This window comes from Monopterus albus, unplaced genomic scaffold, assembly GCF_001952655.1.
Source record: "Monopterus albus unplaced genomic scaffold, M_albus_1.0 scaffold78.1, whole genome shotgun sequence".
NCBI lineage: Eukaryota > Metazoa > Chordata > Actinopteri > Synbranchiformes > Synbranchidae > Monopterus > Monopterus albus.
The window spans coordinates 992,260-1,018,315 of NW_018127958.1; the positions used below are offsets into that span (position 1 = coordinate 992,260).

The following is a 26,056-nucleotide window of genomic DNA, read 5'->3' on the forward strand; positions in this document are numbered from 1 at the left end:
ATTATTACATTTTATTCTGTGGTTAGATAAGCTGTTAGTTCAATGGCTATAAACTAATCATGTTATATAACTAATGTGTAAATATACCACCAGTCAAATATTATTTGTGAAATTGACCTTTTTTTCATGTTACAATGGAACCTGATGGTAGGAAAACATCATTTTGTTTACCTTCATATCTTTGATGGTTCAGAGCGCATGAGCTGATTGGATTTAGGAATTTGCAATAACTGATCTAAGTTAAGTCATTAGTGATCAGATGATCACTGTTACAGTTGCTCAGCCAAGAATATAGTATAGTGTTTAGAGTGAGGCCCAATTTGCAGCTCTTAGTCAAATATTGAGGATTTATATGGGATTTACATTGATCAGCCATAACATTATGACCACTGTCAGGTGAAGTGAATAACACTGATTATTTCATTGCAGTGGCACCTGTCAGTGTGTGGGGTACATTAGGCAGCAAGTGAACATTTGGTCCTCAAAGTTGATGGGGTGGAAGCAGGAATAACAGACAAGCATAAGGATGTGAGTGACTTTGACAAGGGTCAGACTGTGATGCTGATGACTGGGTCAGAGCATTTCCCAGGCTGCAGGCTCACTGATGAGGTTGACCTACCACACAATCCATTTTTAAATTCCACTTGTACTAAAAGATTAATATTGATTGAATCATTGTTAAAATGGTTGAAAATTGAAAATGAGAAACACTGTACACTGGTCCCTATGTAGAGAAAGAGTCTGGGGCTGTAGTGGTGATATCACACCTAGAGTGATGAGGCTGTTGAATTGGTATAAAAAGTATCTCTAATTTGTCCTCACCACCAGTTTCCACCCCTTTAACAACATTTATATTGTTGCATGGTTGACAAATTTATGCTTTCTCAGGCAGTAACTACAGAAGCAAAAAGATTCACACAAGATGCACTGTGCGCTGCAGAGTCACGAGTGCCAGCCAGCTGTACACAATATTAGGCAGGTCGTCATAATATTATGGCTGATTGGTGTATATGTCAGGGCACTGGCAGTTCATTTGGTTTTAATTTAACAGCTCTGGTCCAGAAATAATTTAGGCAGAATGCAGAGCTTAATCTGGCAGTATAGCTTGTGAGCATCCACCTCAGTCATCACTGTGGTTATGAGCATGTCATTACGGTGTAATCACAATACTGGGCTAAAACCTAGAGCAAAGAACTCGTACTTTGTTGTGGTTTTAGTATGAATGCTTAACCAGCAGTAGATGTGCTATCGTAATTGAAAATGTGCATTAAAATGTAGAATTTCAGTAAATGTTAGAATTAATTGTATTGTTTAAAAAGAATGATGGTTGCCTCCCTACCGATGAGACACAACCCGAGGCCACCTTAATGATGTTAAAACCTGGAATTTTACTTCATATATTTAAAACAAACCTTCTAAGTCTTTGCCAGTGGTATTTGACTTATTCTAATTCTTGTCATTCTGATTGAAAACATGAAGACAACTTAAAAGTGTGGTACAGTGACAGTGACTGGTAAAATTGTCCTGCTCTCCTGGTGATTTTAGCTCAGTGAGGATATCCACTATTCCTGCCTTTGGCACCATCATGGAAACTGTCACACAAAAAGAGGTAGGAAACAATAAATGTCAAATTGTGCAGATGCCTAATAAGCACACAGTTTCAATCAGTAACTTTACAAATGGTCTCAAACCATATAAACTACTGTCACTTTTTGTTCATATGTGTAGCTGCTGGAGCGTGTAAAAATGCAGCTGGCGTCATTCCTGGAAGATCCTCAGTACCAGGATCAGCACTCGTTACACATGGAGATCATCAGGACATTTGGAAGAGTCGGACCTAATGCTGAGCCACGCTTTAGGGATGAGTGTATGTAAAAGATACAGATGTTTCCAATGTTGAACCATATCTATGTTTTTCTCTTTTAATTTGCCATTCATGTGTATTATGTTTGTTTGTTTTTTTGTCTGTGTTTTTCTTTTCTTCTCTAGTCGTGCTGCCACATCTTCACAAGCTGGCGCTGGCTAACAACAGTCAGACAGTGGAGAGCAAGAGGATCGACATCGCCACTCAGCTGTTTGAGGCCTACAGCGCCCTCTCCTGTTGCTGTATCCTTCTATCGGTCGTACTTAATGGTCTGTGTGAGTCAGGATTTGTACCGGTCATCCTGGATTTACTTTTCGTGAAAAGATTTTTATTTATAGCCATAACACTTTCCACATACGGATACTTGCTGCAGTTAGATTACACTGAGAAACCTACTAGGGAAGATGTGTGGTCCATGTTTTCCAAGAGATCAGCGCACTTATTCTTTTTAACAACTCTAATCTATGTATTTCCAAAGGATTTACTAGAAGTCAGTGTAAAGTTTGGCCTAGGTTCATTGTTGACTGTCATAACAGTGAGCCAGTGGGAAGGCTGTTAGAATAACTGGTCAGATGCTACCTGCACAGGCCAGATGTGCTCTGAGCATGTCTGTGTAACTGTGTGGTGCCGTGTATCAGCGTGGGCCCAGTGCCTGAGTTTGTGGTTCACTGTGTGTGTTGGCAGAGTTTGGCATGTCATTTGGCAGGAGGAGAAAGGAAAATAAGCTCCATTTGCCTCCATTTTGGGGCTAGAGGTAATTACAGGGATGGTTAAGCAAAGGAAAGGATGAGAGAGGGAGAAAAGAGCGTGAGAGCAGGAAAGGACTGAACATCAACTTCAGTCTTGAGTTACAGTTCCAAGTATAGTTCTCACATTTCTGTTACCGTTGCTCTGTCGTTCTTCTCCAGTCTTTCTCCTCTGTCAGCCCCACACCACCCACTTCCACACATGTATAGTGGACTGCTGGTCTGAGGTTCATTTTTGTGGATCTTTGTCAGGCTGTGGTTTCACAGTGCAGTAGTGTCCAGGAGGTATAGCTCTAACCTCAGACTCTTTGCCTCCCACTGCACTTCTTTCTCTTCTTCCAAGATTTACATTCCCATTGCTCAGAAATATAGATTTATTCATCCTGTGTCCCTTAAAGCTCCACTGGCTCCGACAGGTGGTAGAACACATGCAGTTCTGGGTGAAGTAATGTTGCGCTAACAATTTAAATTTGTGTCGGCCTACTTAGTTTGGTGGCATGTGTTAATAGTTATTTTAAGAATGTTTATACAATAATGCTTGTGTTGTTTTTAGTCACTGACAAATTTTCTTTTCTCTCTCCACCCATCTGGTAACTCCTGGAAGCACTGCCCAAACAGCATTTATATCTGTGTGGCCTTGAAACCACCTTTTATTCTTTGTTTTTGTGTGTGTGTGTGTGTGTGTGTGTGTGTGTGTGTGTGTGTGTGTGTGTGTCTACACATGTAATAAGGAAAACAAGAATTTCTATATAGATAAGACATGACATCTTTGTTCTGGGAATTATACATAAGAAGGTTATTACAATTTACAGAGTTTTGTTTTAACTACATGCATTTTGACTTGTTTATGGCAGCGATCAGCTTTGTTGGGCTGTATATTCAGCTATGTTCAGTTCAGTAGGATGGTTTTTCTCTTTGCATATTTTCATTTACAGATCTGTCTTCAATTTTGAAAGGAGCACAAAGATTGGGCTTTCTGAAACCTGCAGCCCAGATACTGAAGAGAAACCTCTGTGCTTCCCATATTTAATACAATCCAGTAGTTACGATTATTCATCGTCCTTCGTGGTGAATCAGCTGACATTTTAAACTGTCACAGTTTTTAGTTCCACTCCTTATAGTCCTGCACAGTCATTTCTGAGGAGGTGATGGTCAACCACTTCCTGCCTGGCCTCAGGTGTCTCCGCAGCGACATGGAGCAACTCTCTCCTGAGCATGAGGTCAGGAGATGCAAAACAATGCATGCACTCTCACGTGCACAGGGAGGATTCCATGCACTGACTCTAGCACGTAAAATGCGCACATGCATATATCTATGTACCCGTGCGCTGATGGGCCAGACAGTCTCCTTCTTTCTGTCTCTTATTCCCAGAGGATCTCACACAGTAATGGTAGACAGACAGTCTGACCTGTTTCTCAGACATGCAAACACTCACCTACTATATTTATTTGTGTCTCAAAACTTCATGTGAGCATTTTCCCAGGGACACTAACAGTCAGCTGACACTCTTCCTTTCTGCACATCCGTCTTGTCTGGAAACTCTACTGTACTGTACATACCAGATTCTAAGACAGGAGTTATTTTCTGAACTGGAATGTTCATGCAGATATTTACAAGGTCTTTATTTTGTCATGTTGGGACAGAATTAGACCCACACCCTGTTTAGGACCACTCCAGCATGGTGTTTAAGTGTTGTAAAAGCATTCCCAAAGAAATCTCTTAGTAAATCATGACATTTGGGTTATAGAGACCTTTTTTATAAAGACCTCATTTTAGGTTAATCTGTCTCCATCATGTGCTTCACAGGTGATTCTGAGTTCTATGATCAAAGAGTGTGAAATCAAGGTGGAAAACAGAGGAATGGCAGATGCACAAGGGTGAGAACAATCAGTCCTATTCACACCATCATTTCTTCTGAAATCATTCCTGTATGTGGCAGCAGCAAGTGATGGCTTTTAAGTGGTAGTTAGGAAGAATTTGGAGGGTGGGAGTAGTCCTGCTGTGAGAAGAGGGATCACTAAAAAGTACCGGGTCTAGGACTGTATTGTGGCTTTGGGAATGGAGAACCGAAATGTGTTGGAACCTCACTCATGTGGGTATGTTCACATAAGGGGAGAGGAGAAAAACATCAGAGTTGTTGTTTTTGTAAAGCTAAGAGCTGCGACGTCGGCCATACTGTGGGTGTCTTCCAAAGATGTGTCTCCTGTCTTGTTAACATGTGTTCGGGGCTCATTAAAAATAGAAGTGTGTGTGTGTGTGTGTGTGTGTGTGTGTGTGTGTGTGCATACAGAGTAAGCTTAGTTTTGGGTGTGTTCCCCCCCAAAACCATCACTTGAGCTCTGAGGTTAAAATCTCTGCTTTGGTGCCAGAAGACTTCAAGTCGTTTTGAATTCTCCTACAGTAACTGACAGTTTGGATCCTCTTTTTAACCGCAAGTGTAAGGAGTTTTTAAGACACAGATTTTCTTAATGTGGCCATCCTGATAGCTTGTGGTTGGTACATCCCACTTTTTAAGTGGCATCATTTAAAATAGGTGACATTTATTTTTACTCTGTAGGTACCACTACATTCTATTGCTTAAGTCACAAATGTTTTAATACTTTGTGCATTTCAGAAATATATACATATGAAATTGTGATAATAAACATAAGTGTGTGTGTGTGTGTGTGTGTGTGTGTGTGTGTGTGTGTGTGTGTGTGTGTGTGTGTGTGTTATAAATATATTGTTTTAAATATAATGTTTGCCCTTCTGTTGAGCAAAAGGACAGCTTGGCACTCGGCAAGTTCCTCTTTTGAGTAAGCTGGGATTCAAAGCCGTTAGACTGTAAAAAAACAGGAGGGGCTTTATTGGCAAACAGCTTTTCCTTTCCAAACAAGTAAAGATTGACATAGTAGAGGATTGACTTCTTTATTAACATCTGTGGGCTGAAAGAAAATCACAAACAAAAAAATGATTGGAGAAAACAAATGTAGTTAAACCTTTTTGGTTGTTCATGACCAAATACAACCTTTAAAGCCTGTTTTTTTTTATTTTTTATTTTCCCCTAGCTCCATGTCCATTGCCTCCAGCTTGGTGGGCGAGGATGCCAAGACCAAGTTCCTAAGCAAGATGGGCCAGCTAACCACCTCTGGTGCCATGTTGGCTAATGTCTTCCAGAGAAAGAAGTGATCCCACTGACACTGACTGGTCAAACACCGCAGCTAACTGACAAAACCCTGCTTTCTCTGGGAGTGTGTCATTTTACTGGGCAAAGCACCGGTTCAGCTTAAAGTAGAAAAAAAAAGTCAAGTGTGATGTTTGTTCAGTTTCCAGAAGTGAAGGTTTTCTGGAAGTTGATTTAAAGTGTCCAGTGCAGCAGGACTGTCTATAAGCACCGTGTTTATTGCAGTGAAAGCTGAGGTTTTCCCCTCTGCATTATTTTCTCTCCCTGAATTCATAATTATGAAGAAAGTCATCAAGTCTTTTATGAATCAGTGTTGGTAATGTTTTCATTTCAGGGTAAATGGAGAGTGAGAGCAAAAAGTCTGAACAGTATTGAAACTCACCACAAAGTGATATCAAGGGGTGTGTTTTCCCTGGATATCACTTGACATGAACGTATCTAGAATTAGATTTTCAGTGCACTACTACTTGTTTTAGAACAGGTCTCATCTTATACAAAACTCTGGTCATGACCTGCTGGGTTTCATTTAGAATTTTAACACCATTTTGGAGCCGACAGCTGCATTAACTGGCGTATGTGAGTGAACTGAAAGTTTGAACCACAAAATGGCTCTGGGCGTCTTAGGAATGCCTTGTACAATGTGGATGTGTGGCTCAGAAGCGTTGCCTACTTGAAGCTAAAAAACATTGTCTCGCCTTTATTTCCTCAAAGTCCATCTCTGGTATTTTGTTTCAATGGCTTCTGTTTTATAACTTATTTATGTCTTAATGAAGAAAAATACTTTATTCCAACTTCCAAAGAAATTTGCACTTCACTTTACTGTTTTGTTCTTTATATATATATATATATTGGCAATGTGAAGTTGAAGAAACACTGATCATAATGATTCCCTCTCTGTTGGGCACATCCTCTGTCTGTGTTGCAGTGTCTCTGATAATTGTACGGGGTTTTTTCTTCTTCTTTTTCCTTATGTGGGTATTTGATTCTGTTTCTTGTTGTTCTTTTTGGATAATGGTGTAGGAGAAACTGTAAATAACTGTATCATACACTGAACTAATGAAGATGGTACTCATTATGTATATTTGAAATTAGTGTCATGGTGTAATAAAAGATGGAGATCAGTTGTGTATTTAAATGGATTTCTGGCGGTTTCGTTGAATGTCTGCATGTTGATAGACTTTTTCTTGTATATAATAAGTGTCAATCATGGTGCGAAGCTCTGACTGTGCATCAAGTGTCGGCAGGTGTTGAAGGCAGTAAAACGGAGCGGTTTCACAGACAGACACACTCCTGCTACCCTTTGATGTGGTCAACTGTCTACTTAGTACCACAAACCAAAGTCCATCTTACGGGACATTCCCAAGATCTTACTCCATATAAATACAGACAAAAGATCAGATCTGCTGTCAAGATTACAGTATCTCTCAGACATAAAGAGGCAATTTATCTCAGACCAAAAAAAATGTACCTTTCCTCAGAGAGACTTGAGGAATTTATCGGGGCAGTTAAACGTCAGTGGTTGCGGTTTCAGTGTGGAAGCTGGCAGGTTTTAGACAGTCCAGACTGACCTGTAGTGAAATCAAGTGTTCGTAATAGACATGGGTCAGGACAGGCCTGTGGAGCTGCACTCATCTAGTGGTTGAACATTATGTGAGTTAGTCAACACCGTTTGATAAAGAACAGCATTTGCATATTCAGGCTAATATTCAACCTTCAGCACTGATAACTCCCCAGGTGGATAAATAATTGATACGTGCTGGGAGGAGTGGCGGTATGTGTGTATCACATTGTGTGGACAAATTATTGTGCATCATTACGAGGACATTTTGGCCAGTCCTCACAAATTCAGTGGGTTTTGACGGTTCAGATGTATTTTTGTGGTTAGGTTTGTCTTGGTGTAAGGACTGGAGTTTAGACATTTAATTGTGATGGTTCAGGTTGGGGTAAGACGCTAGGAAATGCATTACAGAAGGACAACTGTGTGTCTGATATGTGTGATTTACATTCAACTTGAATAGGTTCGATCTTTTTTGTGTTAAAAGTGTTTGTCAGTGGTGGAAGAAGTACTCAAGATTGTTTACTTAAGTAAAGTAGTAATATCACAGTGTAAAAAAATACTCTGTTACAAGTAAATATACAAAAGCATTAGCATAAAATTATACTTTACTTCATTATGCAGAATGACAGTTTACATTATTGATGTATACATCACTTTATTGTTGCAACTGGTAAAGGTGGAGGTAAAGTTAACTACCGTATATACTTTTTGAAGTTCTGCACTTTACATACTGCTAGGCAGCTTTTGAATTTTACACCAAGGATCAATAACGTCATGATTTTACTGTATTTTGTTGTATTCATTTCATTTGGAAAAGCAACAAGTAACTAAAGCTTTCAAATAAATTTAGTATGAACTAGGACAAAATTAAAATACTCATGTAAAGTACAGATATCTTAAAATAGTACTTAAGTATAATACTTGAGTAAATGTACTTAATTACTTTCCACCTTTGCTTCTTCTTGTCAAGACCCTTGCTTTTGCAAATCTGCTAATGAACCTGTGTTTCTGTATATGCATGTGTGTGTTCCTAAAAATGATCCTGCCATTTTGTTTGTGTGTGTAAGTGGCGTCAGCCGGCATCTCTGACTCACATTTGTGACTCGGGTGACTCACGGATCACATATGTCTCCAAAGCAAGCAGAAGCAACTTAGATCCGATCCTAAAACCACCGGAACAGCTTTAATTTTATTTTTCCACTCTGTGTATATGTGAGGCCTGTGTGCGTGTTCTTCTGGCTTGTGTACTTTTCAGTGTGTTTAAGGGAGACCTCTCCCTTGAAGCTTCCTCCAAAATCCTGGTACCAAAACAGGCTGTGGCTGCTTTCTTCTATGGAGCAAGTGTGTGTTACATTAATGGAAACCATTCAGCTGCTTATGGTGTGTGTGTGTGTGTGTGTTTGTGCATCTACATTTTTACATTGGCTTGCTGTAAGTGATGCTAAGCAACACAAGCTGCGTACACAGCTACACAGTTGTGCTCTGATCCAGGTCATTTGTATTGCAGTGCTTGTAGACCAGCATGGCATCTAGCTGCAGTGGATCCATCAGAGCAAGTTACACTTAGCCTTCTGTGTTTAAAGTGGGGCCTAACAGGGTCTTGTCTGTGCTGCCAGTTTAATTTTGTCATCGGGGGTGGCCGCAGTATGAATGTGTGCACTCAGAGTCAAGGTTTGTGATTGCTAAAAGAGTCTAATCTCACCCTTATTGCTACTGTGCACGCTGCAGAGGCTCCACCACAAACAGCTTCTCTCAGCATGTTTTTACAGGAACAGAGACAGAGGGAACACAGAACCCATTACATTCATTTGGCTCAGCTTAAAACCTTCATTATTCTTTATTTTTCTCCACTGCTTAAACATTTCCTTAAGTTCATTTCTGCATATTGTGATTAAGAGATGATTGGCTGATGTTTTTAGTTATTGTTTGGCAGGATAAACTTATTTTTCTGAAAACATCTGGAAAGTCACTACCCCAGAAACTGCAACATTGTTATGACATACTGTAATCTGAATAATGACTTTTTATAAGAGTTTCTCATGTTTCTTATATCTCTTAGTCCACATTAGTCGCTCTTGTTTATAACAACAACTCTTTTCTTTCTCTTCACCTCTCCTCTCTCGTGCCAATCAACCTGGCTTTATCCATTGGAGGCCTACACATGGATTTTAATATTTGCATAACTGTCATCTTGAAAAGAACATATTCTTCAACCTCTTAAATCTTAACTCTCTTGTTTTGCCAAAGTAGGTTTGGTGTAACCTGTAATGCAAATTCAGAGGGTGCGTTTTCTCTCTCCTGTGAACAGAGGTACTATACCTCAGTAAATTATGCTGTTTTTTTTTTTTTTTTTAGAAAATACAGTGGTAGTTTCACAGCCCACATTCAAGGAACTATGCTGAGAGCGGCCTGTTCTCTTCCATGATGAATGGCACATGTGAGATATGACATTTTTTAAAGTGACCACATGCTTTGTCTACAGTGTGTAGGGCTCCACTTGTTTGGCCAATCACACAAGTGTAACTTGGCAAACTTTGCAAATAAGTTATGTATGTTATCGGGCAACTAAACATTAAAGTTGGATGTCATGGAACCAAATTCCAGCGCAAAAAGCTTCATGCTACCACGGTGAGATCACCGGCAACAAGCATGCACACTAATTGTCATACATTCATTAATTCCGAGGGAAAGATTGTTCTATAGCGCGATGGGTAAACCTTTTTTCTCTACATATGACAACATGGGAGGAGTTCCTGCTATCCCTCATCTGCGCACTCACTTTTCACAAGCTGTTGCTTGCAGTTCTCTCCATAACGTGTGGGTGAAGAGAGAAGAGAGAAGAGAGGAGCGTTTGGAACTTCAGCTGCGGGAACGAAGGCGCAAGAATGCCTTGTGACAAAGTGTGGAGGCTTCGCCACATTTACTGTGAGGGAGTTTGAAGAAGACTCGCATCGTGTTGTTTAGAGTCGCCTTCTTGGCTGAGTAAGAACAGTCCACCTCAGAAACAGTGTTAATTAAACAGCAGAGATGAGACTGAACTTTTCAACTAGTTGGATATTCCGAGGCTGGATAACGTGTGTGCTCATCACCTTGTACGCACAGGTAAATGCACATTTATGCTATTCATTTTCCTAATTGCAACATTTAAAATGTATTTAAACATTAAGGTAGTTGATACTTGCTTTATTGCCGTGTATCTTATGCACAGGGTCTGTCAGGTTTTATTGGCAGTGCCAACGAGGATGATGCTTATTTTATTTTTTTTTAGTAGAGATGTGTTCGGCGGGGAGGGGGGGCTGACTGGGCACTGACTGGAAACAGTTGTGTTTGGGTCGAGTCCAGGTCCCCCATTCTGACCGCAAAACACCCGCCAGGTTCTCAAAATGAGGAGCAGGGGCCAGTAACGGTCCTACAGGGATCCAGAGGTGTAATCGTTGTTTTTTTTATTCCCTACTAAGCACACGGATGGAATCTGTCATACTGTAAAACCATGTCTCTGCTGACACGATTTAGTTTGAGAGGAAAAGTGACAGGCATTTTATTGTGAATGTTGTTTAGTCCAAGCAGCTAACTGTGCCCAGGTGGAGCAGTTTAAAGGATGTGGTTGTAGTGGTGGGACTGCTGGGCACCAGTGATCTATCACTTCCTGTTTGCCTGTATCACTGTAGGCCAGCATTGTTATGACTTTGGCTGGAACAGAGGCTCTTTTTCTCCTGGTTTTCTCTGCTTCATCAAAATGTGTTAGAGAGAATGCTTAGGTGGGACACTGCATCTTGTCCAGAGATCCAGAGATGCAAACACTGAAGAAAGATGTTTTTTTACACAGGTTGCCAAATTCAACCCAGGGTTTTTCAAATAGTGGTAACAAGAGGCAGCAAAAACAGATATGGTGCCTGGAAACAAGTCAGTGTGCAGAAAGAACAACTTTTTCCATCTATGTTTTAAGGTGACACTGCAAGCCTTTGGCTTTGGCTTATTCTTACTAGGGTCTCGACATTACTGACTCACAGTATTCCCAAAGAATTCCCCTTCATTTTCTTGGTTTGCAACCACTTCATACAATCCATTCCAAATTCACTTCGTAGTGTATGTATGACATTGAGCAATACAAAATGACTTCAAGATGTTGAAACCTTAAAGTCAGTATATTATGAATTAATTTTCATGCCTGCCCAACTGGCTCCTGTACTTCTAACTGGCCGGCTTCTCAAGCCATCATTTAAACATCTGTCCTCCTTTCTTTCATCCACCCATTAACAATCTGTCACTACCTCTCCCCAGTTTTCTCTCATTTAATATTTAACCAGCTTCACTTTAAACAATTTTTCGTTGTCTGTATTTCCATCTGTCCATCCAGTCACCATTACATCAGTAATCAGTGTTTTATCTACCTTCTCTTGAGCAATAGGACTACAGTACATTTCCTCAGGATGCAGATTTGATTTTACATTTCCAGAACGCAAAGGTATTTTATTTGATAGATAAAGCACATGGCGTTGTAAAAACAACAGAGCTTTGTGTGGAGACATGACAAGGAATTATAATTGTTGTAAGACCTTTAGTTTGTCTGTAACACACCTGGACTAAGCTCTGTCAAGTCCCCTTAAAGCAAGTTGTCTAGGGACTTATTTCCAACTTTTTAAAAGTTTCTTTAAGTTGTGCTTTACATGTTTGTTCACCCATGGCAGTTACACTAACTGATCCTGGTAATTTTTAGCTCTTCTTTTTATTCTAAAGAAGCCACTGTTTCTGCTGTAATGACTGTAAAATACACAAGTTCCTTTGCAGCAGAGATTTTTTCTCTGTCACCTGATACTGGATCGTAAAAGAATCACAGCCAGTTTATTAAAACAGGCACCAGAAAGTGGCAAGCAAATTAAAACTCTTTTGATTAATATTTGAGTAATAAACCATTAACTATTTTAAAGCTAAAACTTTTTGTAAGTATTTATCAGTTAAGTATGAGATTTTCATAACAATAAAATCAAAACAGTTCATGCAGGTTGCACTTCAAAAGGATTTGTTTTTAAAGAACTAGCATGCTGCAAATATTATACAAAGAATCAGAAGTTGTGCAATATGCTTTTATAGCACCTTATCTTGGTGCTGAAATCCCGAGAGGCCTAAAAGTCCCACCATGCTTCTCTTGGCTCAGCGCCACTGGCTGCTGAGGCCGTTATGCAAATTCTTACATAGTTCGACAACAAATGGAATGTACTCTGTGTCACAGTTGTGTTTGATAGGATCACACAACTGAAGAAGGATTTTTAAAAGTTAAATAAAACAGCCTGGAAGAGATGAGTAAAAGAGAAGTCACAGAATATCAGTAACTAATGAATGCATTTCTATCTGTCTGTCTACAGTATTTATAAAAGACATAAACCTCTCAGCATGGGAACCTTTCCTCCTTCTGTCACTTCTGTGCACTGCAGCACATGGTCCTCATTAGTGCTGCAGTCTGAGTTATAAGCGCTGCGTATCATTATCCCTCTGTTTAGATGATAAAACAAAGACTGGCTGATGTGCGAGAGGCTGAGCAGAGGAAACTGTGTAAACACTCGCCAGTGTTTTTACTTTTTATTTAAGCCGATCTTATTGTTTGTCTTTAAAATTTCAATGTAATGCCTAGGAAAACAAGAATCCAGCAGGTCTTTCAGAATTTAATTGTTGTTAGAATCAGTTCAAACCACAAAAATTGAAGTGGTAGTCTGCATTTAGTAGTGAGCGAAACTCAGGCATACAGTACGTTTGTAAATGAATAAAGATTGTTTTCAACAATGCATGAATATAAAGTAACATTTAATTGTAGGGTACAGATGATGCAGTCATAGTCAAGACAGAGATTCTGACCAGCTACAGTATTATTACAGCCTAAATATATGTGAATCTATATGAGGCAGTAGGAAAAAAAATGGGGCATAATTTTATGGGAAAAGAATCTTTGAGAAGTGATGAATGAGCAAAATAAAGAGGCTGGTCTGAGGTCAAAGTGTAGTCAAGCCTATAGGTTGTATTTTTCTACATTTATATATACACCCTGTGGCTTTGGCACAGTTTCTGTCATAACAGCTACATTCTCTAATTCAGCAATGTGGCCTCTAAATTAGGGCGGCTGCAGGGTGTGTACAGTGTGTACTGTATGTGTGTGTTTGGCTGTGTGGTTTATCTTTACAGCTTATACTAGATTTATTGTTTAAAACATGCACAGATGTTTCACTGTTCACCTTCACGTCCCTGTGGCGCTCCATGCTCATGCTATAGCACAGTGTTGAATAATTGCAAAAAATCTAGCATCAAGCAAGTTAGGCCAGAAGATATCATCTCGTGGGGACCACGAGATGATATCAGCTGAGTTTAAGCAAACCGGACACAACTGCATTTAATTCCAGTTGTTTGTTCTTATTTTAATCCACTACTACTGGTTTCAGTATGTTTTTTTGTTTGATGCTGTGGCCAGGTGCTTCCAAGAGTGTGGAAAGAATTCCTGGGCATGTCTTCTTGGAAAAATTTTAACCTCCTTCTTCTTCTTCTCATTACTCACTGCCATCCCAAAATATCACATGTAAGATCTGAAAGACCAACTAAAGACAGAGAAATGATGTCCATGGTAAAGTGTGTCATACGCTGAGGGCAAATGTAAAGCACTGATGGAAACCCGATGTTCTTCATCAAGCAAACTGTGATAGATTTCATAATCTTGAGAAAGGATGGTAGCACTCATGCAGATTGTTTTTACACCTCTAAATACTGTATATGTTGTAAAAAGGTACAGGAGTGTCTTTTGTACTAGTTGTCATGTGTTCCTGTCACATACAAATCTAAGCTAACAAAAAACTAATTTTGTCTCCTAATATTTTTAGCATGTGGTCTCCAAATCTCTGAAGTGCAATGAAAATCAATATTTAAAAAGCTCCAGATGCTGCGAGAAGTGTCAGCCAGGTAACACACACACATATTCATTTTTCTATGTTTGTGAGGACACTCATTGACATAATGCATTTCCTAGACCAGAACCCTAACATTAGGAAGCTGTGTCAGCATACTGCATATCTGGATTACTCAGTGGAAGCATTAAAGTAAAAATAGATTTTCATTCACAAAGATTCTAATTTAAAAGAGGAAGTATGTCTAAACACACACACAAAGATATATGAGCCTCTAAGAGGAAAGAGCTCTAATTTTGTCAATTTCCTTCATCTTTTTTCTTTTGCATTAGGTTTGTTGTGATTACTGTGATTATGTATGAACTGTTGAATCAATCTTTCTCCTTCTCCTTCTGTCTCTCGCTCTCACATTTTTAGGCTTCCGTGTGTTTTCTGACTGCAGCGACTCCCAGCAAACTAAATGTGTTCGATGTAGCCGTGGTGAATACCAGTCTGACTGGACTGATGAGAAGCGCTGTCTCCAGCAGAAATTCTGTGACCCAGGTCAGCACCACTGCCTGAACAAGGATTTCAAATTCATGGCACAGCAGCACTAACTCCATAAATTATTTGTCTTCTGCTGTGGCTCTGTGATTTTTCTGTACTGTACTTACTCTGCCTTATTAACCTAAATGTTGTTCTGCACAGCAAACAGGTCAGCTGCTGCATACCGATCCACAGTTTCTAGATGAGTTCAGCATCAACAAAGCTATCACTACATTTTTATTTTCTGTAAAATCCAAATACTTCTTGAATGACTCTTAGTTAATAACTGATGTAAATGAAAGGTTAAGTAATACAGGTTAGTGTAGGTAGTGTAGTTGCCTGAGTGCAAAGATATGTCTGTTTCTATGCATGGACAGGAATTCAGTGTTTCCTGAACCATGAATTCAACACAAAGCAAACAAACGTACACAAAAAAGGGTCTGCGGTGTATTTTGGTAAAGGCCTGTGTTGTATTATTGTGTTCCATGGCTTCCTTGTTTCATGCAAGAGAACAGTTTTTCCTCAGTTTGATTTAAAGGGATGTTTCAACCAAATCACTAATAGTTAAGTAAATGAATTATAATAGATTCATAAAATATCTGTGCAGATTCTCAGTCATCCAGGTCATAGTAAACCGCAACCGAAATAACCTTGGAAATCAACTGGACTTGGAATTCTAAATTGAAAGTTGATTTCCAAGGTTATTTCGGTTGTAGATTCATAAAGTTTTTTCTTAAGTTATCACTTCTCCCCACTTGTATTTGGCCATGTTGACAGCTTCAGTTTGCTGGAGATCAGGTTGCGTCATCTGGATCAGCTTTGTTCTACAGAAGAAACAGTCCCTATGTAAACTGTTGGAGAAGTTACTATATAACCTCTGTTTGGGGATTCTCTTTTTTACCCAAAATGCTTTGATCATCATAGAAAATCTTCACATTTACACTTTTGATGATTTGAACTTAAAATAATTTAAAAACTAGCAGCTACACAGATACAACTTCAGCCCGTGGAATGGGGTTTTCAAATGGGATGTGGTACCTGTGCACTAAAATCCGTCCCTCTCTGACCTCCAGTGAAGGGTTTTATGGAGAGGCCTGAAAATCTCATGGCAGAGGAGCCGTGTCGCTGCCGCCCCCCACTCCAGTGCCATCCCATCAACTGTGAGTTCTGTGAGAGCATACCCATCTGCAATCCTGGACAAGGACTCAGAGTGGACCCTGGTGAGACATGCAAAGACAAAACATTTCATATTACAGCGGGATGTCACTTAGAGATAGACTGTAATATATGTTGTTAATTCCAGAGTCTACTAATGGAAGGATGGACTGTTTTGCATGCACTAAGGGTTTCTTCTCTGCTGGCAACCATGAACAGTGCAAACCTTGGACTAAGTAAGTGTGTGCACACACATGCACAGTTTTTAGCCTGGAATCTTTGACATTGTTAAAGGAAATGGACACCAGCTTCCACTGACAGCTGACGATGATGACAGTGATGATGGTGGTGATGATGATAATTCTTCTTCACTCTGTGTTTCTGTGATTTCATCTCTCCCAGTTGTAAGGCTGAGGGCAGGAGTGAGACACAGCCAGGTAGCGCTCAAGCCGACGCAGTGTGTGGACTACCTGTGTCTGGTAAGACCTGCTCATATTCAGAACAGACTATCACCATACAGTTGAATGCATTTAACATCTACTCAAATGAAAGTACTATAGTAAATTAGGAGTGCTATTTAAAGTAAATGCCATAAGAAATAGAGGAGAAATCTCATATCTGATTTTTTGTATAGTTTTGTTTGGCGGTGGAAAGTAACCAGGTACATTTACTCTAGCACTGTACTTAAGTGCAGTTTTGAGATATTTGTACTTTACATGAGTATTTTCATTCCACCATTACAGTAGAGTACAAAAGTGACTTGTCTTTCTTGCAGGTGCACCACCCTCCTGGGTTATAGTTTCAGTTCTGTCTGTCATTACTGTTCTGTGCCTCCTCATCCTACTCCTCTTCTGTTATAAGGACAAACTGAAATTACTGTCTGGTAAGTTACAGCCCCGTTTGAACCGTGAAGTTCTCCTAGTTGTTGTTTTTACACGAGGTGACATCACAGACATTGGTTCAAAATAGACTTGCCCCTGGATTTTATTCTTTATTAAGGTACTATATGTTGTCTCTTTGTCTAGTAAATCTGCGATCCTGTGTTCAAAATCTGAAGAGGACTAGAATACAGCAGGTAAAGTGGAATTTCAGATGAAAAGCAATGGACATACACAAAAACCAAATTTATTGCAAGTAGTCTCACTTATTATATTGCTTACTTTTTGGTTTTTGTTGTTGTAGGAGACCTTGGCCCCTCTTTACCACAGTGGAGGTCCCAAATGTGCACCATGTGAGACAACCAAACTCATCTGCCAATCACCACGCAACCCCACAGATGAGTCCTCGTGCACATTGCCCTCTTCAGATCCTGATATAAAGGTCTCGCTGCCTTTCACAGGGGAATTGACAGAAAAAGAGGGGACTAATGGGAAGACGGTGAAGGAGGATCAGAGCGAAGGGTCTGGAGAACCAGAGGAGGTGTCAGAAGAAGAGGACGTTGTGAGCGTGCCTCCTCTTTTGGCAGGCTCTTGTGTGTGTGTCATTCCCATTTGTGAGCCACTGGAAGTAGGGGAGAATGAGGACTGTAGCCAGGCCGTCAGCCCCGGGACGCCAGGCACCTGCTCATGCCGAGGACTAGACGGAGAGAGGGGTGGAGATGAGGGTGGGAAAGAGAAGAGTGAGAGTGTAAGGGTAGATAATGGTGGAGAAAAGGGTGGTGGAAATCAAGAAACGATGGTTTTGTCCAAGAGTGAGACAGGTTGTGCATCTCTTCCTCCTCTTCCACCTCCCCTCTTCCATATCTCCTCAGCAGCCCCTCCATCCAATCCATCTCCTGAAGTGCGCCTGCCATTGTCCCAGGCTCAGGTGACAGCGAGGCTCAAAAATCACTTGACTGACAGGTCACTGGTTAAACAGGAGGAATTATGTAGCCTGGCAAGCACAGACACCACCTCAACAGAGGACAGTACAACCTCTGCGATGACCTCTGTCAGCCACCTGGTGGCTTCCTCATCTGTTGGAGATCTCTACATGGACAAGCCCCTGGAGGCCTCGAGCCCAGAGAAAGGCCAGAGACTTTTCTGGGAAGACAGTAGTGGAAACAAGCTCTCTTCTGAGGAGTCAAAACTGGAGTGTTCACCTGAGAGCCTCCATAGTCAGTTGGCTGAACCAACTGTTAATTCAGGTAGATGAACATGTAAAACTGCTCTGTATGTACACTACCACTCACTTTCCCTTTGAATTGAACAGGAATGTGCGTCCAAATGTCTGTCTGGAAGTGTAAGTCAATTTCTGCCAGAAAAAGACAAAAATATATGGAATGACAAAAATGAAAATACCTATGTGAAGACTTTGCGACAATTAACAATGAGAAGTTAACGTCATTAAGTTAAAAAAGTAAAAATTTATTTCAAAAAAGTTATTAGAATAAGTGCAAAATTGAGCCAAAATCATGACTTTTAAGTTGAAGTTATTAGATAATACTTTTGACTTGCTGGTTCTATCTAATGGTGCAAGTTGTGCTTTCAACTGTTAAAAATTGGATTTACTATCTCAAATTTAAACTTAAAAGTCATTTTGATCTCATAATTATAATCAGAGTTTACCATTACAAAATCAAAGTAGTATTTCCATTAGTATTTTTATTTTTACACTTTTTTATAACTTCACATGACAATACTGTGTGATTCCCAGAAAGCCAAGCCATTTTTAGACTGACAATATCACAATGTTACAGCCACTCGGTGTCGGTGCTCAACGTGCAGTGGCTGTGCTCTGTGAGGATTCTGCGTTCTTTGTTTTTGTGGGTAATCACTATGGTGTTGCCACAGGACCACACCCATACGTGATTTGATACATAGCCACTAAGAATAACAGAATGAAATTGGTGTTGGTTTTAATGGGAAGTTTTACTATCACATGGTTGGACTTGTATTGTTCTCACAGAGGCTTTTACACACTGCCAAAAAGAAGAAAAATCTCTGGGAAACATATTTGTGTACTGTGCTTGACATACTGAGTGGTTACGGTTAGTTATAAAAGCAGTGTTATGAGAGCAGTCGGGTTCGGGACAGTGGTTAGCTCAAACTGGGGTCTCATTAGGTGAACACATTGAGCACAACTTGTAACAGGGAACTGGTTTCAGTGGAAAAATAAGAAGTTTGTGTGACTGTTTCAAAGAAATATGTTTTATTAATGCCGGTATTGATAGTTGGACCCTGAGTTTTGGGAGACCACCCAGGGAGCAGAAATACGGTATGTGTGTGTTTGATTAGCTAGTGAACCACCAGAACCACATTCTAACATAGTGTGTGTGTCCGTCAGTGTGAACTATCCCATCTACAAAGCTCCTGTTTATCCAGAGTTCTGTAGGGTTGTGCAAAGTGACCACAGCTTTAATTGAAGCAAGATGTGTGCAGCTTGAGTAATACTTTTATAACCCTGCCTGCCCAACAAAAAACACACACAAAGTTGTTTGGACTCTCACTGATGACGAGGTACTTTAATTACAGGCTGGCTTGAAATGAACACCATTTCCCATCATACAGTAATGGGAGCTGATTAAATCAACTTCCCATCCATGCTATTTAAAGGTTAGGCAATGGGTCAGAGGTGTCGCCTCTCCACTTGAAATGTTTTTTTTTAAATCCCAGGTCTTACATAGTTCACACTTACAGAAGCTGTCCAGTACACAACATCAGCCCTAGTGTTGGCCACTCAGGGGCACCTCAACAGTGCTCATGACCCAGATTTAGCCTGCTGGTTGAGGAATTAACCTGGCTGCTAACCAGGTGAAAAATAATTAAGGTTTTGAGAAGAACTGGATACAAGTGTGGGTTTCATAGAGGTTGGACAGGAGAGGATTTTTACTGCTGTTCAGTTTTGCCCTGTCAGACAACTTGTATTGCTACAATTTCTCAAAATCAGCTCAGTATTAAGAAAACATAAACAGAAGAAACCCAAGCAGATTCCATGGAGCTGTGTTTTCAAACTTGTGGTGTAGTGACATTGTCTCAATGTAGACCTCTCAGACTGGTATTCTGGGAAAGGCTCAGACTGGGGAACACAAAGTCCCCATCTCTGTGAGTGTGTGATTTACAACTTTATAGGGCTAAGAGTGCCTTTCAGTGTATGTGTGTGCAAGTCAAAGTGTTTTCTAGAGCCTTTTTGCTTACTGCAATTGTGTGTGTGTGTGTGTATGGACATAATACTGTTTGTGTGAGTAGACGAGCCATGAGCTGTGAGTCACAGAAGGTGGGCTGTCTGCTGGAAAGACAGACAAGCAGCTGGATGAATTGGGAACCAGAGGATTTATGTGGTGACTGATGGCTTACATAACAAAAAACACACTGTTTATTTCCTAATTAACCCGACTGGCTCAAATCCACAGTGAACAGTATATGGACATTAGTAGAAAGGTACAAGTTTGAACAAGTGAGTCTGAGGCAGGAAACACTTTGGAGAGGCAAGTTGAGAGAAGCAATTTAAAGTTCTCTTATGGAGAGACATTATGGGACAAAGTAAAAGTTAGGAGGAGTCAAACTGTACCTTTCTCTTTATAGACGTCTTCAGATTCTCACACTAAAAAGTGCTGGACACTGAAACAAAAACACAAAAAGGATATGATATGGCAACCTACAGTATGTAGCTGTGGCCTCTTTCTGTGGTCATTCTACATGGTCATTACTCCCACTGTCCATTTGCCAGCCATGATTAGCCAAGATTTAGTTTATATATGCACATATATTAATATATATATATGTATATGGGAAATGTGCACATTTTCCAACAATGGGTCAGTGCATTTGCCATTTTCTACACCAGAATAGGAAATGCTGATTCATTCCCTGTAAAACCAGGGCCTAGTCACACTGGCCCACTTGAAGTCAAAAGTGTAGGTGCTTTACTCCATTTTATATATAAAAAAATGCTTAATAATTGAAAGTCTCTGGCAATTATTAACCCTGAATTGTGTCCCTTTCTCACTTTTTAACCACTCTCCTAGTGTTTATGTGTTTTTGACTTTTCACAATCTCTATTCTGTCCATTCAGCTCAGGTGTCAAGGAACCACAGTACCACCTTCATCTCCAGTGGTCAGGTGATGAACTTCAATAGCGACGTTGTCGTTGTCTATGTCAGCCAGACATCTCTTGGCAGTGATGGGGCAGGGCAGGATGATGCCTTTGGAAGCCCTGTCCAAGAAGAGGCCGTTGAGACGGCTCCATTTTTTCAGAGCAGCCTGGTGTCACAAGGGGACTTTTCCCACATCACCTCGCGAGAGGAGGAGACACTGCCAGTCCAAGAAGTGATGGAGGAGCAGCCAGTGGGGAAGTGAAAACTGACCAGTAGCTGTGTGTTATCAGTCAGCACAGCGATCAGCTCAGATAGGCATTGCATCACCGTATAAATCTTAGCTCCCAATGAAATTACAAAATAATTATGTCCTACTACAACAGCTTTCCATACAAGAACTAGGAGAGGAAGGGGACTGGTCAGTAGACTGAAGAAGAAACCTTTAAAAATGTGAAGCTATCATTCTAAGCCCATGTATTTTTTGGAATGTAGTCTAACATAAATTTGTCCCATTTCATGCATTGGTTACTGAATCTTGCCTCAGGCATCCCTGGTGTTTCTTTTTTCAACGTTCAGTTGAAAGCTGCAGTTTTCATTCAAGAAAACCCACCATGTTCTTGACAATGATAGGGAATTTAACTGGGAAATGAATGTGGAGTCAGAGTTCAGACTGGAAGAACGCCATGTTTTCATGATTGTATGAAAACTTCAGCTGGACCTTGACACAAAGTGGTTGCTACATTTCCTATAGGGCACTTTTCATTATAAAATAGCCCAGTTTAAAATCTGTGGACTCTCAATTTGACATTTGGATGATTTCAATAGTTTCCTTACATAACAATACACTATATCCATGTAAATATAGTTGTTTGGTTTCACAGAATTTTGTCAAATTTTTATATGAAAAAATTCTGTGTACTAGTTACATTAAGATTTTTCTGCATCAAATTAAAGATTTTTTTTTTTTAAATTAACATTTAAATCTTAATTTCCCCCTTTTTGTTTTGTTGTGTCTAACAAAAGCAATTTTACAGTAAGGAGACATCCAGTTTTGGTACAAAGCTTGGTTCTCCTCTGTGCCGACTTTTCTCTCTTCTTATTGCACCACATGTGCAGTTTATGAAAAAAAAAAATGCTATGCATTTGATAAGCTATTTTATTACTGGTTTTGTTATGTTTCATTGTGTTTTAAAGTGCAGGCATTAATGAAGAAAAGTAAAACTATCAGGCTGTTTATAATGTTTTGTTTTAAATAATTTTACTAAATAGGTTGTTTATGTAATATTTCCAAAGATTCATATGTGATCAATCTTTGTATATATTTCAAAAGACAAAAAAACACAATGTATTTGTGAAATGAGAATGAATATTTCCTTTGTTGCTTCCTCTCATTTGATTAGTGATATGGACGAGTTAAGTTAAGTGGAGATGCCAAACGCACACATTCAAGGTGTTAAAAGGGACTGTTCATATGTATGCAGCCTTGCAAATAATTATATATACATGAATCAATCTGGAAACTGAAATAATATTTTTGATTCAAATTAAATATGTTTTGCATTTAATCCCTTCGGGGACAGCTTCTATCCTGCATTTTGTGGTTTCTTTATGCCAACTTTCTTATTCTGGAGTCAACAAATTACAATGAAAGAATCATTTATATCCACAAGATGATCTGTAATCTTTGTGAAACTATGCTAATTACACATGTGGCAAGAGCTCTCTGTCTTTGTCCCTGTACTGACAGACACACAAACAGGCAGCTTTTTATCTGGCCTGGGGATGGCGAGCAGCTGTGAGGAGAAATTGATCTAACAGTGAGACCAGCTAGCGTCACAGGAAGACCACATGAGAGGAGCTGGCAGCACTCATTTAGGCCTGGTTTGGGTCAGCAGTATTATGTTTATATATGTGTGTATACATGTGCATCTTCTCTCAGCTTATTTTATGGTTGTTTGTGAAAACAGGAAGTTATGACTAGCTTTCACATGGTTTACATGAGTCCTGGCTGACACAGTACCTGACTGTAGATTTAAATAATTTCAGCCTGTGTTTAGCTTTCCATGTGTGAGAAAAGGATCCCTGGTTTGAAGAAAGATGCCCAGTAAGTCCTAAAGTACTGCATTTTGCTACAGTCCGTCCCCTAGTGGTGACTGCACATTAGGAACATAGAGAAAGACAATTTATCTCAAGTAAAAATGATCAAAAGCAGTGCAGGACAAAACAAGGTTGTCACAATTTTATAAGCTCTTCCTAAAACCTTTTGATAAAATTGGTGTTCCTCTTCTACAAATGCAAACACATGACCCAGTAACACTGCACACATGCAATTTGTAAGTTAATAAAATAAAAGAAACAGAAGTCTCTAAAGGAGGTGAAATCCACTGGGGAGATGTTTCAGCCCTTTCAAGGACCAAATACACATTCACCGTCAACCCAGTCAGTAATTAGGATAAGTTCTTCACACAAAGCTCAGTGATAACTTAGACCTTCCTGTGGAAAGCACCAGAAAGCACAGTGGTGAAATGCTGAAATTGTAGTCGCCTCACCTGCGGATGCAGGTTTTGAATTTCCCCTGCAGACTCTGCTGCACAGACGACCACTACAGCTACGATTCATGATCTTTCTAATACTGGTTCCTCATGTGGCGAATGCAGTTTCTAGGTACTTCTCAGATAATGATTATTGCATGTGAGACATGATAATGAGCTTATAAATGTGATGAATTCCTTCAGCTCAAATCATCAGAAAGCAAGCAGACAGGGCTCTTTGCTTAATACCCTTTTGTTTATTTGTTTATTTGTTTACAGTCCATGTATAACCAACTGGTGCAATACTTCTATACCTCTGAAGGAATTTTCAATTAAAATTTTTTACATATAACAAATATTTTTCTAAGCAGTGTTACTACTTCTACTCAAGTAAAATATCACCACAGACAGATACTTGCAATAATAATTTGTAGGCAGATTAACAACTAAATAAAAAACAAAAAATAATATAACGACAACAATCTGTTGTGTAACATTTGAGTTAAAAAATTAAGTTCAGCTTCCTGTTTCTTTGTCTTTCTAATGTACTACAGCACATGTCGTGTGATTGCTCACTAAGAACCATCTTGCAGTTCTGCTTAAACTGATTAGTACAATTACACACTTTCAACAAAAGAGGATTTGTATTCAATAATGACTTCCCGGTGGGCTTTAAATAATTTAAAGGGCAAATAAGGCTGTCGTTCTTTCTCTCACACTCTCATTTTCATCATCTGTTGTTTCTCTGGACTGGAGTCTTCAAACAATATCAGTGAAATAAGGCGTCACTCAGATTTTATGAGGGATATTGCTGTTTTATCATCAACTAGAGAAATGGAAGCAGTCAGGTACTGTAAGAAGCTTTTGTTTGTAGGATACCATCACCTAAAAAAAGATGAGATAAAACTTTCTCTTTAGAAATGTTTAGTAATGTGGTACTAGTTTAGCAGATGTAAGCCAAGCAGAATTTAGAATGTATTTGTAGAAGATGTAAGTAAAGTTGCCAGGTCAGTTGAAAGCCTTTGACTTTTATCATTTTACATGATGTGGTTTCTTCTTAATATCCCCTTCAATTCTCTTCTAATCATTTAACCCTTCATATCCGTTTCCTCAGGTCTCTGTTTTTCCCAAAGTGGTTTTCAGATGTGCGTTTGGAGGGGAAGACAGCTATAGTAACTGGGGCCAATGCTGGAATTGGCAAAGAGACAGCTAAAGACTTGGCTGGCAGAGGCAAGCAAACAGACATTTAAAGATGTGTACCACTTATAGGCTTTTAGTATTACTGACATATTCTTTTGTTCAGAATAACTAATGAAAAACATTTTAAGCCAAACAACCTGAGGATAGAATAACAAAGATTAAAATATTAAACTGTTGGATTTAATGAAATGCATAATGCTCATGAGCATAGAAACCAACTCCGATTTAAATATAAGATAGCTAAAAATTATATAACACTAAAGACACTCACACATAAACAACACTAGAAACTAACTGCCATAAACATTCAGAGAAAAAACATTTAAAAGTAAGCTCAACATCACCTTGCCTTGATCAGATTTCAGCATGCATGCACATGAAAGAACAGTTGCCATTAAGAAATATCAATCTTCATAGGTGCACGGGTGATTTTGGCATGCAGAGACATGGCAAAAGGAGAGCGGGCTGCTCACGACATTGTGAGAGAGGTGAAAGAAGCCAAAGTTGTGGTCATGCAGCTGGATCTGGCTGACATCAAATCAATCTACCAGTTTGCTGAGAATATCAGCAACAGTGGGTGGCAAACATACGTGCAATTAAGAGTACAATATGAAATTTTAAAAAGGCTGCACTGCTGGTAACAAATATTCTGTTTTGCAGCTGAGACAGCTCTTCACTACCTCATCAACAATGCAGGTGTGGCTATGTGCCCCTTTGCCAAGACAGTGGATGGATTTGAGATGCAATTTGGAGTCAATCACTTGGGTAGGAGATGTTGAAGAAGTACAGTCACTTTTGGAAGGTTGTTGCTGAGTTTAGTTAATGGTGTGGGTGTCACAAGGAATTCAGGGGACCTCTTATTGTGACATTTTCACAGGCAGCTGAGGGAGGCCCTCACAGCTTTTCACAATAGAAAGGAAGTATTAGTATGTATTAATAGAACAAATAATCAATCAGCTCATTTTGGTGTCTGTTCTCATCATGACCAGTGAACCAATATCTAAAACCTTTGTGTATTACTCTTACAATTGATTATAAATCTATTTCTTCCAAATCTTTTCTCAAATGCTTCCTTTTTTCTTTACATCCACCCATTTTCTCCCCTTTCAGGTCATTTCCTCCTGACCTTTCTGCTACTGAACTTGCTGAAGCACTCAGCCCCATCTCAGGTCATCAACGTGTCATCAGTAGCTCACATGATGGGCAAAATCCAGTTTGATGATCTGAGTGGTGAGAGAAACTATCACCCTGTCAGGGCCTATGCACAGAGCAAGCTTGCCAACATCCTGTTTACCAAAGAGCTGGCCAGAAGGACTGAGGGTAGGGTGTGTTTTTGTGACACAGAGAGAGAGAACAAGATTATGCACCATGCATGTTTGTCTTTATGTCTCTCTGCCTCCCTCTCTGTCTCTTTC

At 39.6% G+C, this 26,056-nt stretch overlaps 3 protein-coding genes across 4 annotated transcripts in view; all 3 read left to right on the forward strand.

The window, feature by feature from the left end:
* Positions 1-6,583, forward strand: part of relch (RAB11 binding and LisH domain, coiled-coil and HEAT repeat containing) — a 34,617-nt gene extending 28,034 nt beyond the window's left edge. For both annotated transcript variants that reach the window (XM_020606453.1, XM_020606454.1), the window contains exons 25-30: positions 1,546-1,609; positions 1,729-1,867; positions 1,990-2,106; positions 3,742-3,830; positions 4,418-4,488; positions 5,659-6,583. In XM_020606453.1, the coding sequence (XP_020462109.1) occupies positions 1,546-1,609; positions 1,729-1,867; positions 1,990-2,106; positions 3,742-3,830; positions 4,418-4,488; positions 5,659-5,779 (601 nt within the window). In that variant the 3' untranslated portion in view covers positions 5,780-6,583. The remainder of the gene's footprint in view (positions 1-1,545; positions 1,610-1,728; positions 1,868-1,989; positions 2,107-3,741; positions 3,831-4,417; positions 4,489-5,658) is intronic.
* Positions 6,584-10,039: 3,456 nt separating this feature from the next.
* tnfrsf11a (tumor necrosis factor receptor superfamily, member 11a, NFKB activator) lies at positions 10,040-22,416 on the forward strand. The gene is made up of 10 exons (XM_020606468.1): positions 10,040-10,434; positions 14,193-14,271; positions 14,634-14,759; positions 15,815-15,961; positions 16,045-16,132; positions 16,299-16,375; positions 16,672-16,779; positions 16,922-16,971; positions 17,079-18,021; positions 20,889-22,416. Exons 1-10 carry the CDS (start codon positions 10,360-10,362, stop codon positions 21,170-21,172), a joined length of 1,977 nt encoding a protein of 658 aa, XP_020462124.1. The 5' UTR covers positions 10,040-10,359; the 3' UTR covers positions 21,173-22,416.
* A 1,859-nt stretch (positions 22,417-24,275) lies between these two features.
* LOC109963732 (retinol dehydrogenase 12-like) overlaps positions 24,276-26,056 on the forward strand; it is a 10,891-nt gene continuing 9,110 nt past the window's right edge. Inside the window, exons 1-5 of the mRNA XM_020606483.1 lie at positions 24,276-24,289; positions 24,556-24,671; positions 25,059-25,214; positions 25,302-25,406; positions 25,752-25,961. Coding sequence (XP_020462139.1) covers positions 24,276-24,289; positions 24,556-24,671; positions 25,059-25,214; positions 25,302-25,406; positions 25,752-25,961 — 601 coding nt within the window. The remainder of the gene's footprint in view (positions 24,290-24,555; positions 24,672-25,058; positions 25,215-25,301; positions 25,407-25,751; positions 25,962-26,056) is intronic.